This window comes from Acomys russatus, chromosome 28, assembly GCF_903995435.1.
Source record: "Acomys russatus chromosome 28, mAcoRus1.1, whole genome shotgun sequence".
Classification (NCBI taxonomy): domain Eukaryota; kingdom Metazoa; phylum Chordata; class Mammalia; order Rodentia; family Muridae; genus Acomys; species Acomys russatus.
In genome coordinates, this window is record NC_067164.1 from 16,415,747 (window position 1) to 16,433,693 (window position 17,947).

A 17,947-nucleotide genomic window follows, 5' to 3' on the forward strand; every position below is an offset into this window, starting at 1 on the left:
AAAAATCTTTTATTCAGGGATGGCAGGATGACTCACGGGGTATAAACCTACAGACCTGGGTTCAATCCCTGAGACACGGATGGTAGAGGGAGAGAATCAGCTCACACAAGTTGTTCTCTCACCTCCATACACTTGTGCCCACACACATGCGTAAACATGCACAATAAATAAATAAATACACATTAAATTTTTTGGTAACCTTTTATGCAGAGAGCCCATAGAACATTTACAAGCATCAGCAGTCGCGGGAGGCTTTTCTCTGTATTCCCCACCTGAAGTCAGATCCTGCCAGAGCTGTAAATGTTTAGCAGAAAACGCCAGGAAATGAAGGGTTCTGGGTTTGCCGTCCTGACGTCTCTAACCTGGAAGCTACAGTGAGTGCTTCCTGCCTGCCCTCGCTCGTGATGACGTAACCCATGACGGGTCTCACAAAGTTATTCTGGCATCGCGTTTCAAGTATAGACATTCAGAATCTCTCTCATTTATTCACAGATAGTTGTTAGATTCTTGCTGTGTGTCAGACACAGTGGATATGAGTGTGTGCTGGAAGCCCCCCATGTCTTTCTGAGGTGGGGGGAAGATGACGAGAAAGCAGGCAGTGAGGCCATAACACATAGAGGAAGAAGATACTTGCCAGGACACTGTAATGGCTGAGCATGTGTAGGTGGTGTTTGGAAGTGCTTCAAATTCCTACTGCTATGAACTTGATGTAGGGCCTCAGACTCTGTGACCGTATGTGTGTGTGTTGTGCGTGCGTGTGTGTGTGTGTGTGTGTGTGTGTGTGTGGTGTTGTTGTTTTGTTTGGGTTTTTATGTGTCTGTGTGGGTTTTGTTTATGTTTGAAAAGCTACCATATTAAAAAGAAATGAACTACATTACTAAATAAACTTACCAAATACTTTGGGTGCTGGATGATAGCACCGAATTTATGAATACATTCATAAAGCCTTTTTTTTTTTGTTGTTCTTTGATTATTTACCAATATGAACATAAGAAGGAAGTTTTATTTAAACCATAGGTAACAGATTTTAAGCAGGCGTGAAGCAGACACAGTTGCATAGTTTAACTCTATGCCTAATATGAGAGCTGTTTTGGGCTCAAGACTGCTGTGGGCAACATAGGTAAATGCGTGAGTTCTGGAAGCTGCGGCCATTGTGCAGACTTTTGTCACACCAACAGAGAGTGCTGCCATGCCAGAGAACACAGTAAAAAAGTATCAGGTGACCAGTAAGCTGTGAGCAGAAGGGTCTTTTCTAGAGTTGTAGTTTCTCTTTGCTTGGAGGAGCGAAGACTTGGAGTGAGGGGTCTTCAGACTTGCTGAGTGTGCTCACACACGACTTGTATCAGTGAGCAGAGCGCACTCAGACTGGGTGCAGGAAGGGCTCTACAGCACTGGAGTGCTTGTGAGTACAGTAAGCCTCGTGATAATAGTTGTGCTCACTAGCCATGGGCAGCGATTGCTAGGCTGTTGTGACATCCAGGCCCAGTCTTTGACCTTTTGAACTGTCTCTACAATGTGGGCAAGAATTAGGTTATCCAGTTTGCTGTGAAGGTAGAATTTATCACAAAGTCATCATTGGTGGGCATGCAAGCGATGCTTGTAATCCCAGCACTCACTCAGGAGTCCAGGGCAAGAACACCAAGTCTCAAGGCAGACTGTTTACATCACAAGACCCTGTCTTTGGCAAATAAGCCAACAAACAACATTCCAAGTCATCATTTTATTTTGTACTTGGAGACTTTCCTTTTTCTTAATCTCAAAGGCCAGCATAAAAAGTTGTTTTTAAATTGTTGTTTTCTAGAAAAACACATAGAACGAATTCATAAATCCCATCTCTTGGCCACTGTTTAAATAACCCTAACCATTTATGTTAACTGTGCTCTGAATTCTACCATTAGTCGCTGACTGACAAAATGGCATCTTTTTGAATTTTCTAGAAGCTTTTACTAATATTCAAATATCTATGAGAGGATAGCTTCTCTGGAGACTTAGATTTGAGTGTTTTTAAAAGGTAGAGTTCAGCACTGCTTTTCCTCCCAGAGTTAACTCTAATCTATTGATATGGATGAGCTGGGGGTGGGGCACAGGGTTATTTAGTGACATCTGTATGGAGTGGCAGTCTGATATTTTTATTCGAGGCATTGGCAATGGTTTAACAGTTCCTTTTCTGATTAACCCAGGAGGTTTAGAATAGGGTCTCAAGGGAGAGGGGCTTGAAAATATGCCTGGCATTGCCACCTGATCCCTGACCACTTGTCTGGCCACGGGCAGTACATGTTTGCTTTCTCTTTGCCTCTTGAGAACTTTGCACATGTAAACAAGCATTTCTATGAAATGGGATATTGTAGGCTGGCATTTACCAAATGTGTTGATCAATTGTTTTCACAAGGCCTGTGTGTTGTAATCTTGAACAAATCACAGGTTGACATTACCTGTAATCATTAATGAATACCAATAGTTCTTCATTATCCCGAATTTCTTCAATTTTATGAGAATCCATGGGAGCCTTAAGAAAAAAAATATTTACTAGAAAAGTTAATGGTTAACCATAATCGCTTGAACAGAATATAAAATCTTCATTTCTCTCAAATGCTAGAACTTCATCTGAGACAATGGAGATTGTTAAGACTCTGTCTTTTATTGTTTTCTTCAACTACATTAAGTGTGAGTCTCTCCAGACAAGTTTACTACATGCAGGTAGGAAATCTCATCTGCAGCCTGTGCAGCTTATGTGTAAGGACATGATGTGTAACCAAGGCAACTGTTGACATGGGCGTGGAAAGGCGTATCTTTCTCATTGGTCATCACTACCAAAAGAGTCATTGAAAGTTGCTGGACACTAGTGTGTGGACCGACTACAGAAAGGGAGCTAAATACATCGAGGCCACTCACCTGGGACTGTCTCGTTTTAGCTTTCCTTGCCTCCCCCAATTCTAGGTTTGAGGATTTAAGCCAATGTTTGAAATTGGCTAAGTGAATTAAAATAGAGCAAAAGTGTGAGTGACTGCAGGAATAGTAACAGAAGCGACATTATTTAGTAACATTTTCACCAGGCAATATGCTCAGGACTTCACACATCTTCATTTAGTCTTTTATGCATGTGTGTGTATGGGGGGTGTGTTCCTATGAATGCATATTTATATACACGTGTTTATGTGTGAACATATGTGCACATGTATACATAGGCTGGAGGTTGACATGGAGTGTCTTCCTCAATTGCTGGTCAATCTTAATTTTTTGAGTGGGGGGTCTCCTATTGAATGTGGAGTTCTCTGATTGGCCAGAATGTCTGGCCAGTGAGCCCTAGGGATCTTCCTGCCCCAACAATGGGATAACTAATGCAAGGCCCTGTGGTAGGCTTTTTATTATTTTATTTTATTTGTGCTGGGCTTTTAAAGTAGGTTCTTAGCATCCAAACTCACATCCTTATGACTGCATAGCAAGCATGCTGTTCACCGAGTCACCTTCCCAGCCTCTTGTTTAATCTTTGCACCTGCCCAAAGGACTAAAACGTGTATCTCATATTTAAGTGCAAAGAGGCTATTTGTTTCTACCTTTTAAAAATGGAAGTTCAGATCTAAAGAGCTGTCTTTAAAACCTCTATTTTGTGTAGCAATAATAATTGCCAATGATTGTTTGTTGACTTAACAGAAAGTGTTTTGGTTCTTCAGAAACCTGTAGTGAAAGGAGGAGGCTATAATTCCATGGAGAAGTGTATGCATTGTCCTGAGTGGGTGATGAAGATGGAAGTGATGAGCAGTACAAAGTGTGGGAGACACTTTCTTTGCCAAATTAAGCAAATTTGTTAGTGTTTGGGATTTTATTCCCAACTGCTGACATTTACTTTTGAATGTGCTAATAGCTTTCAGTGAAAGAATCAAAGAGTTTTTGTTCTGTGGTTGTTTGTTTGTTTTGAGACAGAGTTTCTCTGTGTATTAGCCTTGCCTGTCTTGGAACTCTCTGTAGACCAGGCTGGCCTCTAACTCACAGAAATCTGCCTGCCTCTGCCTCCAGGTGCTGAGATTAAAGGCGTGTGCACCACCACAGGCTGGGAGAATAAAAGAGTTTATCCAAATCATTAAGTTTAAAGAATTCAGAACACTGTGTGTCTATGTGCAAATGTAGACCAGAGGGCAATCTTGTATGTGCGTTTCAGGTGCCACCCATCTTGTGTATATGTCACAATACAATTACATCTTGCCTTTCTTCCTTCCAAATTCTCCTATGTGATCACTCTTGTTCAAATTCATGGCCTCTTTTTCCTTAATTGTTGTTGTTGTGGTGGTGTGTGTGAGAGTGTGCACAACTGCTCAATCAACATAATGTTACAAGTAAATATATGTCTTTAGGGCTGACCATTTGGTACTGGATAACTCTCTCTCTCTCATTCTCTCTCTCTCTCTCTCTCTCTCTCTCTCTCTCTCTCTCTCTCTCTCTGTGTGTGTGTGTGTGTGTGTGTGTGTGTGTGTGTGTGTGTGATTTACCCTGGGGAAGGTTATTTCTTTTGCTCTCAGCATTTCTTAGCTGCCTGTACTTCTTTATCTAGGGTTGAGGCCTCATGAGCTTCCTGCCTCTCTTGTTAAAATGTCTGTTGGTGTCCTCTTGTTTCATTGGGCTTTGATTGGTTTGGAGCTTGTCAAGTAGTGTAGACCAGCAGCTTGTGATCCCAGGGACCCACCTGTTTTGCCTTGTCAGTCCTGAGACATCGAGCTTGCACCATCATGCCTAGCTCTTTTTTTTAAAAGTGTATTTTAGTGGTTGAACTCAGGCCTTTGTGCTTAGAAGGCAAGGAGTTTATCAACTGAACCATTTCCCCAGGCCCTAATTCAGAACTTTGAATTTAACTACATGCAATTTACTTGTAACCAATGATTGAGTTCAGCTATATTTGCATATTAAAAAAATCATTCACAGTAAACCATTTAAACTCAAAAGAAAATATATACTGCTAAATTATTCTTATCATTACAGCTAATGAAAATAAATCTAAAAAACTGTGATTGAATAAGTATGAGTTGTAGAATTTAAGGAGAGTTTTAGAGCTGGGAAAGTGCCTGCTATATAAGTGTTTTAGTCCAGGTGAGCTGCTATGTCAAAATACCACAAGATGGGAGGACTGTAAACATCTGAAGTTGAAGTCTCACAGAACCTGCCTGCCGATGGCCTGAGATTCAGTATCTGGTGCAGGTTCTCATATTTGGTGCCTTGTACAAACCCACTTTCTGGCCAATAAGTGATGTCTTTTTGCTTTGCTTGCATGTGGAAGAAACGATAAATGCGCTGCCATAGGCTTCTTTTATAAGGCTGCTAATTCCATGGGTGAGGGCTCTACCCTTGTGACTGTTACAAGGTCCTGTCTTAGGTTAGGATCTCAACCCATACAAGCCAGGAGCATAAGAGCATCCAAATCACAGAGGAAACAAAACCTTCTCCTCCTCCCAGCCAGGCAGCACAGTGACCGCCAGGATCACCTGAAGGAGAACTTATCAGTCACGTGAGTTTAGTCGTCAGTATTCTTTTTGTTTGAAATTTGAAATTATTTGGTGAAGGGGGGGGGGGGGGGAGAAGAGGGTGATGAAGACCCAATAAAGAAGGAAGGGGGCAAAGTCACTGCATACGGGACACTCAGATCTTATGTTTCAGGGCCAGCATTATGGTTGCTCAGTTTCTTCAGGATGCAGCGTATGAAGAAGTCCACAGCATAGCTAAAGGGCTCCTGGATCTGGCTGCAAAGTGTGAGAGTCTCAAACCGCACGAGTCACCTTCAGAGTGTGCTCACCAACTGGTAGGTGGAGCCTATGCTGCCTTAGTCTCCTAAACTGGAAGATAAACAAAAGATGCTGCTAGAAGCAGGGTTGGTTGGATAATTAGGCAGGACACTGCAAAGCAAGAGTGTGCGTATGAACCACACTCCAGACATAAGCTGTGTAGGCTTCTAAGCCTCCATTCAACCAAATTCTCTCTGGGAGCCCAGGTTCTGAGGGCTAGGCACTCAAGAGAATGAATCACAGCTCTGAAGATCTGAGTTTATTTCCATTGATTGCTCTGCCCGAGTCATCAAAATGCTGGTGTCCGGCACCTTCATATCAACCACTTTGGGAAACTGAGTTAAAGTTAAAACTAAAATTAATCGAAAGGAATTTCCTTAAGAATATAAAAAAGAAACAAATAGTTTTACAGATTTCTCCCTCAACCAGGAGAAAACTAAGGGCATTGTTATTGCTTCATTATAAAAACTCTATCTGCCTTGTAACCAGCAATTTCAGTAAAATAGGAATTCCTTGGGGGGAAAATTTTTCAATTTTTAAAAGTGTGTGTGTGTGTGTGTGTGTGTGTGTGTTATGATGTGACACACATGGATATCAGAGGACAACTTGTGGAAATTATTTCTTTTCTTTGTCTATGTGGGTCCCCAGGATTGAACTCAGGTCATCAGAGTTGGTAGCAAGCACCTTCAGCCACTGAGCCATCTCATGCCCCCTCTCTGAGAAATTCTTGGTCAACACTAACATTCTCTTAGAATATGGAGTTTCAGGACTGCCTATTTTCATGCTAAACAATGTACCATATAGATGCGAAGTCACTTTCCTTCTTGATTTGTGTAGTTTCCTGCGTCATCTCTCAGGACTAAGGCCTGTGCTAGACTCTGAATAATGAGAGGGTGTCATCAGTCTACATTTTAAATGAAGGTTCCGCCAGTGGCTATACTCATTTCAGAACAATCCCCTTTTAATTTCCATTTCAAAAGATGACTTTTTTTTCTGTATTTATTTTTCAAATGTGAAACACCCATGCCAGTTGGGGTTTACCAAACTCCGCACATTTCCTGCCACCTAAAAACACTTGAAAACATTGAAATTACTACATTTCCCGTTGGAAAGATGGCAAGGAACACACACTGAGCTCAAAGTCCAATTCTTAAAATATGTTCCCATGGAAACAAATCTGAAAATGAGTAGGAAATAAAGCAAATTAGTATCTACTTTTCACTGGATAGTTCTCATTAAAACTATGTTGCCCTAGATATTCTGAATTATATGTAGTTATTTATTTTTTTTCAAAAGGCTTTCAATCGATTGAGAAAGGAGCAGCTTCCTAGGAAAAGAAAAATGGTAAATTCTTTGTGGTCAACAACTAGCATTTGTGAATTTAGATTGAAAACCTAGGAGGGCCTGGAAAGATGGATCCATAGAGGCACTTGCTGCTAATCCTGACTGCCTAAGTTTGATTTGGAGAACCCATAAGGTAGAAGGAGAAAATCTGCCCCTTCAAGTGGCCCTCTGACCTCTGACCTGTATAACTGCTCTGAGGCAAATACCCTGCACAATATATCATAGGTAAATGAATGCCAAAAAAACAAAACAAAACAAAAAAAAAAACCTAAAAGATTTTTACTTAAAAGTTTTGCTGGGGCCTGAGATGATAATTCAGTCCGTGAAGTACTTGTGCATGTACATAGATCTGAGTTGAGATCCTAGTCAGTATGCCAATGCAGACACAGCTGCGCATTTCTAGAACGCCAGCAGTAAGGACCAGAGACAGGCAGCTTGCTGATCAGTCAGTAAAGCTGTAGGTTCAATGAAAGACCTTGTCTTAGAACTAAGATGGAGAGTGATTGAGAAAGATGCCGAGTATTGGCCACTGCCTCTCCACATGCGTGTGTACACAGAATATGTACATATGCACACGCAGAATAAACAAAATTAAAATTAATTAGTTAAGAATACATATGTGCGCACAGAATAAATAAGCAGACAAGATGAAAATTTCTGTGCCCAGAGATGATTGGATTCAAAGCGCAGCATCACAGATCCAGCTGAACTTTCCCACGATGAGGAATTTTGGCCTCTTATATTTATCCTGTTTGCTCTTCTTTCCTCCAATAGATGGCCGCTTTCCTTACACATATTTGCAATAACCAAGGACTGGTAGACAGCCACGTGCTCACTGACTGCTGTAAAAGGAAAAGTACAGCAAGACTCAAGTGCTTCCTGTCCTATAAGAAAGATGACGCAGACAGCAGCTATTCACTCCTGACTCCGAGGCCTGAGCTGACCTGTGAGAAGGGTGGGGAGAAAAACGGCTCCCTGAAGGCGAGGTAAGCCACTTCTCTTTGCCAGAATCTTTTAAGAAGAATATTTCTCAAATTTTAAGTCAGACTTTTTTTTTTGCATGTAAAATTCTCTGAGAGCCGTGCTTTATATATATGGAGTTAAAATGAAAGCTTTAGCTACAATACATTTTTTTTCTTCTAAAAAGGATGACAATTAATACACTACTGGATCTATAAGGCCTGGAAAATAACTGCTGTGGATGATTAAAAATGGGTCCTTAAAGGCTTGCCTCCTTGGTTAGAAAGAGCAGTAGAAAACGGTATTCACAGCATTGTGGTGGAAAAAAAAAAAAAAAAAGCTAGTGCTAAACAAATGCTGGGGTTAAAACAGCATTGCAACACCAAGCAAAGTAAATAAGAGGGCATGTGGTTGGGTACTAAACAGGCAACCTGTCTAGCTAAGAGGAAGGACAAGGCTTTGCAAAGATGATGACAAAGGCCCTCTAGGCAGGCTCCAGCCGGTTCCCACGAAACCCTCCTGTCGTTGGTGGGCCCCGCCCTTGTCCTCCCCCTAATGAGCATATCAGCATGTCTCAGCATCGTGGGTAGCTGCGCTTTGTCTGTGTTTTACATCAGGCTGCTGCAGATTAAGCCGGAGGTAAGACCACCACCTCCTAAGCAGGAAGGAGACCATCCCAGGCCACCCCAGGCACGGCCGCGGGGAGGAGAAATGGTAGACTAAGACGTAAATCCAAATTTTGGGAGTGTCTATTGCCTTTGCTGCTTAGATTGCTCCACCTTGTTCTGTGGGGAGGCATGCTTGTGCTCCTGCATCCTTATCTGCTGACGTAACCACGGCTGCAGCGTTATAGTTCCAGCGCAACTGCGCGAGCTCTTTGGAAACCTAAGAGCCAGGATTGCGTCAGGGCCTGGGATACGAGGACCTTCACAAGGCAGCATATCTATATATCCATGTATTACAAAGGTTCTGGACAACTAGGCTAGCCTAAGGAAACCATTAAAAAAAAAAAAAAAAAAAAAAAAAGCGAAGAGCACTGGAGATAGAGGCCAGTAACAGGGCATCTGCGAGGCGTGGTATGGAGTCTGTCATTTGAGTTAAGAAACAAGCAATAATTGTAGATTAAAGAAGGATGAGTCTTCAGCTGAAAAATTGGACTGTGTAATCCCAAGGCGAGTGATTGCTATAGTATTGCCAAGACCATTGCCTGGAATCCTAGTTAGCATGGAATTGCATCTGTTGAGAGTCTGGTGCTAGCAAGTAGTTGGGGTTTAGGCCCAGGAAAGGACGAGGGAAACACCGGACTCCCGTGGCCTCTCATGGAGCACGGCTCTGTCGATGTTACTTGAGTCAGGCACCGACTCGAGGAATGAAGCAGAGATCTAATTGCTGGGTCTGGAGTCGGGGAGCTTGGTGGTGACGTGGTAACAGATTTTCCTCGTGCTAGTCCAGGCCAGGGATAAATGAGGAGACTAGGTAACAGGGAGCTGTTTGCCCTTTAATTCACCCTTACGGGGGGGCAGAACTGCCCTCAGAGATTTCTGCAGCTCTGTGAAAGAACCATGTGCCCTCAGACGGTCAGAAATGACTGAGGGACCGTGTACCAGGCAAGTTCCAAAATGCCCGACATTAAGAGCAAGATGGTCCCTCGAGTATCAAATCGCTATGTGTGCTGTTAATCACGGCAAGCTTCAGGCAACCCCCAAAGCATCCCCAAGGCAGTATACTGAAGGACACTGTCAGGGACTTTGGTGATCTGGACACCACGCTCCCAAACAGAGCTGTACTCCTTGCTGCGGTGCCTCCTCTTGGAGTCCTGCTTGCCAGGATTCTCAGTAGAGCCCTTACTGCTCTCAGACTCTTTTAAGTCTTCTCTATCCTTGTACCAGGGTCCATGAAACTGTAGGAGCTCTGCCCCAGGGCTTCTTCATAATGGGAAGATTCAATATGTATGGTAATTCCTTTTTGAATAAAGGGTTATTGTGTACAAATGTGTCCATCTCTATATCTATAAATATCTATATATACACATGTATATATATGTATGTGTGTGTGTGTGTGTGTGTGTGTGTGTGTGTGTGTGTGTGTGTGTGAAAGGATAACTTTGTGGGGACATTCATGTCTTTCTCCCTTCACGCGTGTTTCAAGTATCAAATCCCGGTCACTAGGTAGCATGGCAAACACCTTCACCCACCGAGCCATCTTGTTGACCCCTAGGTTAATTCCTATGATCCTCAACTGTCTTGATCACTGAAGGGAGCCAACGGAATATGGACATTCTTCCTTTAGCTCCCCCCTTATGACCCTAGAAAACAGTTAACTGTACTGTGACCATGGCTTTCATCTTGGCTTCCAGCCTTACTTGGCTACTTTGACATCGGGCAGCTCAGCTTCTTCACAGGTCAGCTCAAATCCTGACAAGTCTTATCTAATGAGTATTTGAATCTCATTGCCACTGCCTTGAGTTACACCACCAGGAACACACATGTGCTTATAGAAGAAAGAGCATTGGGAGTTTTGCAAAGAAATAAATGGTCAAGACTAGAAGTGAGGCATGGCATGTCCATTCATATTTTATTGATCAAAGCTGCCAACTTCACTACAGGGACTGGAAAAGAAGTGTCCCTAAGCACACAGGAAAAGGAACTGGATTTATGTGAAAGTACAAGTTTCGGTCTATAGTGTTGACTTGTGCTGAGTGCATATTCATGTGTGCATGAGTCTGCTTTTAAAAAGGTTCCTCAGACTGGTGTGAGGAAACATAATTTCAGGGAATTTAGTAACAAGTAAAAACACTGAGTGGCAGGTCTTAAAGGAAAATAACGCTGACTGTGATGGTCTAGAAAGCACTTCTGGGTGACCTGGAGAAACTTTGGGCGACCATCAATACTTGTAAAGTCAACTCTTGAGCCAGATGAGCAATCCTGGAAAGTGCACCTTAGATTACTGGACCTCCTATCTCAGTCTCACTAAGAACCTGGGGAGATTTTATTTCTGATTGCATTCAGCCCACTTGTCACAGTCACTTCATGGGCACACAGGAAATGAGCCTGGTGATTTGTTCATAGTGAATATTTGATGGTTTTTAGGTAAATTTCCAGACATTTCAGATAGGCACGAAAATGAATAAATGCTGTGTGTTAGAAATGACATTGGCATATGGGCCCAAATGCTAAATCATACTATTGTCAAATTACAGGTACAGCTATGAAACTTCTAGAAGACATCCATTTTTATATGGGCCTACTGTCTTGACCATGTCTGCTTGCTATGAAACAGCTGTTCAGTCATGTTGTCAAGAGGAAAATAAAACAGAGTGCCTGCAGACAAAGGTACTGTATACATAACTCAGTTGTCATTTAGGGCTTTGCTCCGGGCATTGTAGACCAGCAGTGTAACACCACCTCACGGCATGTCAGAGATACAGAATCCAAAGCTCTTCTCCGGACCTAGTGAACAGAGTTAATTTTAAAAAGAAAGGTATGTAGTCTTGAAATATGAGAAGCAGGACAGCTTTGAAAATGAACATTTAAGCATTTAGAAATCAGAAATTCAGGAAGTAACTCACCTGGGTGTTTCTGGCTCATGTACTTTCATATAATTGTAATCAGATAATATCTGGATCTGGGATTTGGGAGGAGTCAGAGCTCCTGGGCACTGGCACATCTCTTCTCTCTGTGTACAACCTAAAATGTGTGCAGGTAGTGTTCTTGCCAGGGCTAGGTTGGGCTGTTTCACAGCACGGTGGCCAGAGAGCAACTGGATTGTTTGTGTGTAGCCAAAGGCTTCAGGAAGGATTCTCCTTGTAGGCAAAGAGATGGCTGGGTAGCCATTTGTAATCTAGCCTTGGAAGTCACTTCTACCATGTCCTCCTGTTTGAAGCACTGTAAGATCCCACCAGTTGCAAAGGGCCTGCATGTAAACTTTAATTGTTGATGGGATAATGACGGTCAGTTTCTTGTCAGAAAAACACAGGGCCTGAGACGTTTTGGCTCGCATGCACACTCATTAAAGGTTCTAATCATTAAAAAAAATTCTAAATAGTAACAGAGCCATGTTAGGGTGTGTGTAGGGCCGTCATGGGGAGGGGGCAGTACCAGTCTGATATTCTACATGCTGTGCTGAAAATTAATGGTAGTTTGATAGTCATTATAATGAATAACTCAAGGCTGACAATGGCTTCTTTTGTCTTGATTTCTTCATTGTTCAAAGTAGGAAACCTTCTCATTTCCTCTAAAATTCGTAGAACTCTATCTCTGTTTTCTACCCAGTTCCTCCTTGTATATTAAAACAAATAGTGTATCTGAAGAGTTTCTGCCATGGGCTAAGAACTCTGTGATTGTAACTATCTTCATTAAAGCTTTTTGTTATATATTTCGGATCTCCGCCTTATCATCCTGGTGGATTCTGGCTCCTTCCGAAGCAATTTTCAGTTCCTGAGCCAGACCATCCCTTCTCTTTCCTCTTGGTTTCTTTTCAATTAAAGCCTGAAAGGCGGTGATTATGCGCTGATGTCTGTCTCATTTAGCACTTCAAAAGAAAATACAAATACATTTGCCTTTTCCCATGAACATCTCTGAGGCTTCATCATGCCCCGATCACAGGCACAGTTAATATGCAATATAACTGATTATGTAATTTTCTCCAAAGAAAGAACAAGAGCCACTTGTGAACATCACAACAGGAAACCTCTTAGCTCCCTTACTGCATCTGCAGTTTAACACCATAGGGGTATGTTGCACATTTAGGAAAAAAATTCCAGGCAAGAAACTGACTGTGGGGAAAATGATATGACTTGGATGCTATCCTTTTAAGTAGAAATCTCTGGTTTAAAAAAAAAAAAACCCGGGACATTTGGAGGTGAAGACGTTAACATGAATTGCAGATCTGAAACATCTATTGCAGCTGAGCAGTTTGATACACTTCCGAGATAAAATGGTCAATGACTTGCATTAAAAATAAAAAGTGCAGCTGTAAGGCAGTTTTTGAGTCTCTTCTGGTGGCTCTCTAGATATTAGTTTGTTTATGAAGATTTAAGACAATTGATCTCTGGGGAAGTGAGGTGTTATTTTTGCAAAATTCTTGTCATGCTATGTCTTTGTAGCTATGCCCCTCTTAACTCATTAGGGCGAAGACCTAGTGTTGACGAAGTAGATGATTTGTAGTTTTCTATTTTTTTCCCTAATGATGTTATTAATGTTTTCTGTCATTGATGCTTTTCTTTAATGAGCTGTCTTCTGTTGGCAGCTAGAACCCATCAGAAAATATGTTAGAGGAATATCTGCAAGACATCGTCATCTGTGTGAAATTGGGATGAAATTCGATGACAAAGTAGAAAGAGCAGTGTAAGTTTTCTATGCAGATTTCTGGGCTTTGTCGCTGCTAGGTCAGCTGTTTTGAATAAACTACTTTGGAAGGCCATTTACCCATTATTTGACAGTGTTTGTCTATATATCTGGAACCCTTCTCTCTATGTGTGCTACTTATTTGTTTAAAACTGGCACAAGAGCTGGGTGTGAAATCACAGTCCTCATCTGCACCCATTATGTCCTCAATAAGTTTATCTCATCTGCTCAAACCCTTCCCCTCAGTGCGTGATAGATTTTTGGACACTAAGATGCAGGGACTTAGGGCTGGAGAGATAAAATAGATATTGCTGTTGCCGAGGACTCGCTAGGTTCCCAGTAGTCACACTGAATGGCTCACAATCAATCTCCTGTAACCTAGCTCTGGGGGACCTGCTGCCCTCTTCTGGACTCCCTGGGCACCTGCACTCACACGTTCACATTCTCATACACAGGCACACACATCCATATTATTACAAGTAAAAGTAAACTTAAAAAAAAAAAGATGCAGGGACTTGGCTGGGCATGGTGGCATATCGCCCACCATTACATAATTTGAGAGGTAGATGCAGGAGGATCAGGAGTTCAAAGTCATCCTGGGCTGCATAATGTGTTCAAAGGCAGCTGGCCTTGTAAGAGGGGGTGATGATGATGGTGGTGATGATGAGGATGATGATAATATAATAAAGATGCAGACACTAAATGAATCATTTTCTATAGTAAAGGATAGAGGAAAAAAAAAATCCTCTCTTCTCTTGGAACGAAGGGTGGAGGAGGTCTTAGCTCATCCTCTCCAGCTTGAACCCATGTACTTTTTAAATCCCCATCTTCTTCAGTGACTGACAGCATGGGGCTACCTGGACAACAGGGATGTTTTATTTCCAGAGGAACTCCTGGGACTTGGCAATAGGCACAGAGGAGCCCTGTGCCTCATTCTTTTTTCTTTGTGATGAGATTAATGTTGGAAAAAAGGATTGGTCATATTTCTAAGGCTTTCAAGTTGTACGTTTCAATATCTCAGCAATGCAGCTTTTTATTATGATGAAAATTATCATATTTGAGATTATTGAGATTTAATCTTTGTGCGGGTCTATGTATCATTACCAAAGAAAATTTTTAAAAAAACTTCTTAATACTTGCTAATGTATTTAGACACTTTTGGTTACTTAAAGGAGAAATTTAAAATATTGAAGAAAGGAAAGGAAGAAATGGTTTAATTATATTGTAATCTCAAAAATAAAATAATTACTAAAAACAGAATACTTATGCTCATTCTAAAATGATACTATTTAAATATACTTAATTTTCTTTACAGAGAATTGATTCTGCTCACTAAGAAACAACCTAAAGCTAATTTTTCTGAAATTGTCAAATTGACCACGGATGTTAAAAATCTACATGAGACCTGTTGTGAGGGAAACACAGTAGCGTGTGCACTGGGCAGGGTAAGGCATCTCTTCTTAAATATTTTTTAATTAATTAGATTTGTTTTTTGTCAATTTTATGCACATACAGCACATATTGATTGCTGTCATCATCTGCCATATTTAACCTTTACAAAGTTTAAATTTCTTAAGCAATGATGCAGTGGTAAATAACGGAACTAGGAAAGCAATGACTGCTTCTTTTTTTTTTTTTTTTTATAATTTATTTATTTTTATTTTATGTGCATTGGTGTTTTGCCTTCACGTATGTCTGTGTGAGGATGTCAGATCTTGGAGTTAAAGACAGTTGTGAGCTGCCATGTGGGTGTCGGGAATTGAACCCGGGTCCTTTGGAAGAGAAGTCACTGCTCTTAACCGCTGAGCCATCTCTCCAACCCCATGACTGCTTCTTTTTATCAGTAGAATACCATCTTCCTCCCTTCTGTCTCCACCTCATGCAATAGTTCTCCCCTTCCCTTCTTTCATTTACCACATACCTTTATTCTTCCAAATCGGGACTATATTTAATTCAGTGCGGCTTCTTGCTTACGGCCTAGGATTGCATCTGACATCAGCTCAGGCAGGGGTTGGGGGAAGAAACCCCATCAGTGTAGTGTGGGGCGCACAGGACATGGCCTATGCCATATCCAAACATAAAGTTCCCGTGTCCCAAGGAAGGAATGAACTGAGGATGCGCAAGGCCCCTAAGGCCCCCTCAAGCCACGAATCATGTTCTTACTTGTTCTGCAAGTCTGAAGGGCGGGCTGGTTCTCAGCACGGACAAAGAATCCGAAGGCTAAAACAAGCTGAAGCATCGTTTTATGAGAAATCTCAGAGATCCTTTGGGAAAAGCTCTCTACCCCTCAACCCTTTAGTTCCCATCACAGGACAATTTAGAAGATATAGATTGAAAAAAAAAAAAAACCCAGCTAAAATAGGCAAACAGGAGGATCCTCTAGATCACAAATTCTTACACTTCATGCAGCTGGGACAGAGTGCTGGCTCCAACAGGCTTTGGCGGTCACTGTGACTCAGCTCTGCCATCCCCGATTCCTCAGACTCTGGATACTGGCCAGAACCATAGCCAGGGCTGTTTTGCGTGCTTTGGGGTGCTGGCTCACATGTTGAATCCAGGGCCTTTTGCCTGCCAGGCAAGCCCTCCACTACTGAGCTTCATCCCTTAGGGCAGACCGGCAGATCCTCTCTGACTAAAGAGTTGAAAAGTAAAGGGACATATGGCCCTGATAGAATCCAGTCCAGACAAAACAAAATCTCAGAAAGCCCTTCACACATACAGAATACCTATGGCCAGCCAGTGACGGCAGGCCTTCTGCTGGTGGAGGCTGGACAGCAGCAGGCATGCCAGAACAACCTGCACTTTTCTAATTTTATTGCCTGGTATTCACAAACAAGTTAAAGTAACTAAATTGTTCTGGCGATCCTGTCCTGGTCCAGATTGTAATGGAAGCAGCTCTAAGGTTAGTGGCTTGCCAAAGGTTTTATATATATATATATATCCAGAGAATTTTCACTATACTTCAGGGAGGCTTTATTCATTTGTTCATTTACTTTTATTTAGGATGGATTCTGAACATTAATATGTGGATACTATGCTCTTATCTTTGGATGAACATTTGATTTCTATCTTTTGTCTTATTCACTGATGGATTTCTATAAGTGAAAGTACTTTTCAACAAGTGTGAGGACTGGTGCTCTGATGCCAGAACTCATGTAAATCTGGATGTGGTGTATATGTCTCTAATCCTAGTGTACCCGGAGTGAAAAGGCAGCTGGGGACAGGAGACTTCCCAGCTTCCATGCTAGTTAGTCCTGCTGACAGGGCAGTGCATAACAAGGGACCCTGTTTCAGACAAGATGGAAGGCTAGCACTGACCTCAAAGATGCCCTCTGATTTCCACATGTGCACCACAGCACTCATGTACCTGTACTCACACACTCAAAGCTGCACACACAAGCTCATTACACACTCACCAGAAAGGCACAGTGAAAAAATATTTCTTACATTTTAACCACTTTTTACAAATCTCATTTTGTTATATTTCTAGACTTGTGATGTTTATGTGTTTGTATTAGAATTTCTCATTCAAGCTATAATAACACTTTAAATATATATATATATCTTATAAAAATTGGATATTTATTTACACTAATTGCTAAAAATGAATTTGTTTCCTTTTAAAACATTTTAAAAGATTTGTTTTTATTTTATGTGTATATAGATGATCTCTCTCTCTCTCTCTCTCTCTCTCTCTCTCTCTCTCTCTCTCTCTCTCTCTTTCTGTGTGTGTGTGTGTGTGTACCTTGTATGTGCAGCACCTAAGAGAGCCAGAAGAGGGTCAGATCTCTTAGGATTAGATTTATAGATGATTGTTAAATGCCAAGTGGGTGCTGGGAATCAAACCCTGGACCTCTGGAGGAGAAGCCAGTGCTCTTAGCCACTGAAGCATCTTTCCATGCCCTTTAACATTTCCAAATACGATTGAAGCTATGTGTTCTGGAAGACTTCGAGCTTGTTCATTGAACCTGAGATTGAGGTGGAGATAGGAAATGGCAGAACTCCTTTCCACGTCTGCTGTGTGTCAGCCTCAATGCCTCCCCAGCAGCTCCTCATTGCTCATGGATTCTCTAATTTGGAATGAATCTGCTTTCCCAGATGCAAAACCAACAGTGCGCTTCCATGGTTGTTCCCAGGCTAACACATGCTCAGGGAAGCTAGACAGTTGAGCCTCCCAATGCACATAGCACACCCCTGTGGGGTTCGACAAGGCACTGTTCTGGATTTGCTTCAGCTTTCATACTATAAACAAGTGTTCTTTTTTTTTTTTTTTTTTTTCAGTGCACTTGATGGGAACACTTTTGTTGGTAATTCTGATGCTCACGGGCGTTCCAAATACAGCAATGAGATGCTGTCTTAAGCACAAGATGACAATGTGTCTTATAAAGAAAATGTGCTTACTAGATGAGTCTCCTCCTGTTTGTGTGGTCATGCTATTGGCCAAGAGTTCAACACCGAGGAAACCTCAGCCCTTATTAAACAAGCACCTCGCACAGAGACATAACACTAAGCAAGGCAACATCTCAGTTG

The 17,947-nt window shown here is 41.8% G+C and overlaps 1 protein-coding gene across 1 annotated transcript in view; it reads left to right on the forward strand.

The window, feature by feature from the left end:
* Positions 1-2,603: 2,603 nt before the first annotated feature.
* LOC127210927 (alpha-fetoprotein-like) overlaps positions 2,604-17,947 on the forward strand; it is a 38,512-nt gene continuing 23,168 nt past the window's right edge. The window contains 7 exon segments of the mRNA XM_051170708.1: positions 2,604-2,697; positions 5,443-5,494; positions 5,644-5,785; positions 7,887-8,098; positions 11,272-11,404; positions 13,320-13,417; positions 14,733-14,862. Of these exon segments, the coding sequence (XP_051026665.1) occupies positions 2,613-2,697; positions 5,443-5,494; positions 5,644-5,785; positions 7,887-8,098; positions 11,272-11,404; positions 13,320-13,417; positions 14,733-14,862 (852 nt within the window). The 5' untranslated portion in view covers positions 2,604-2,612.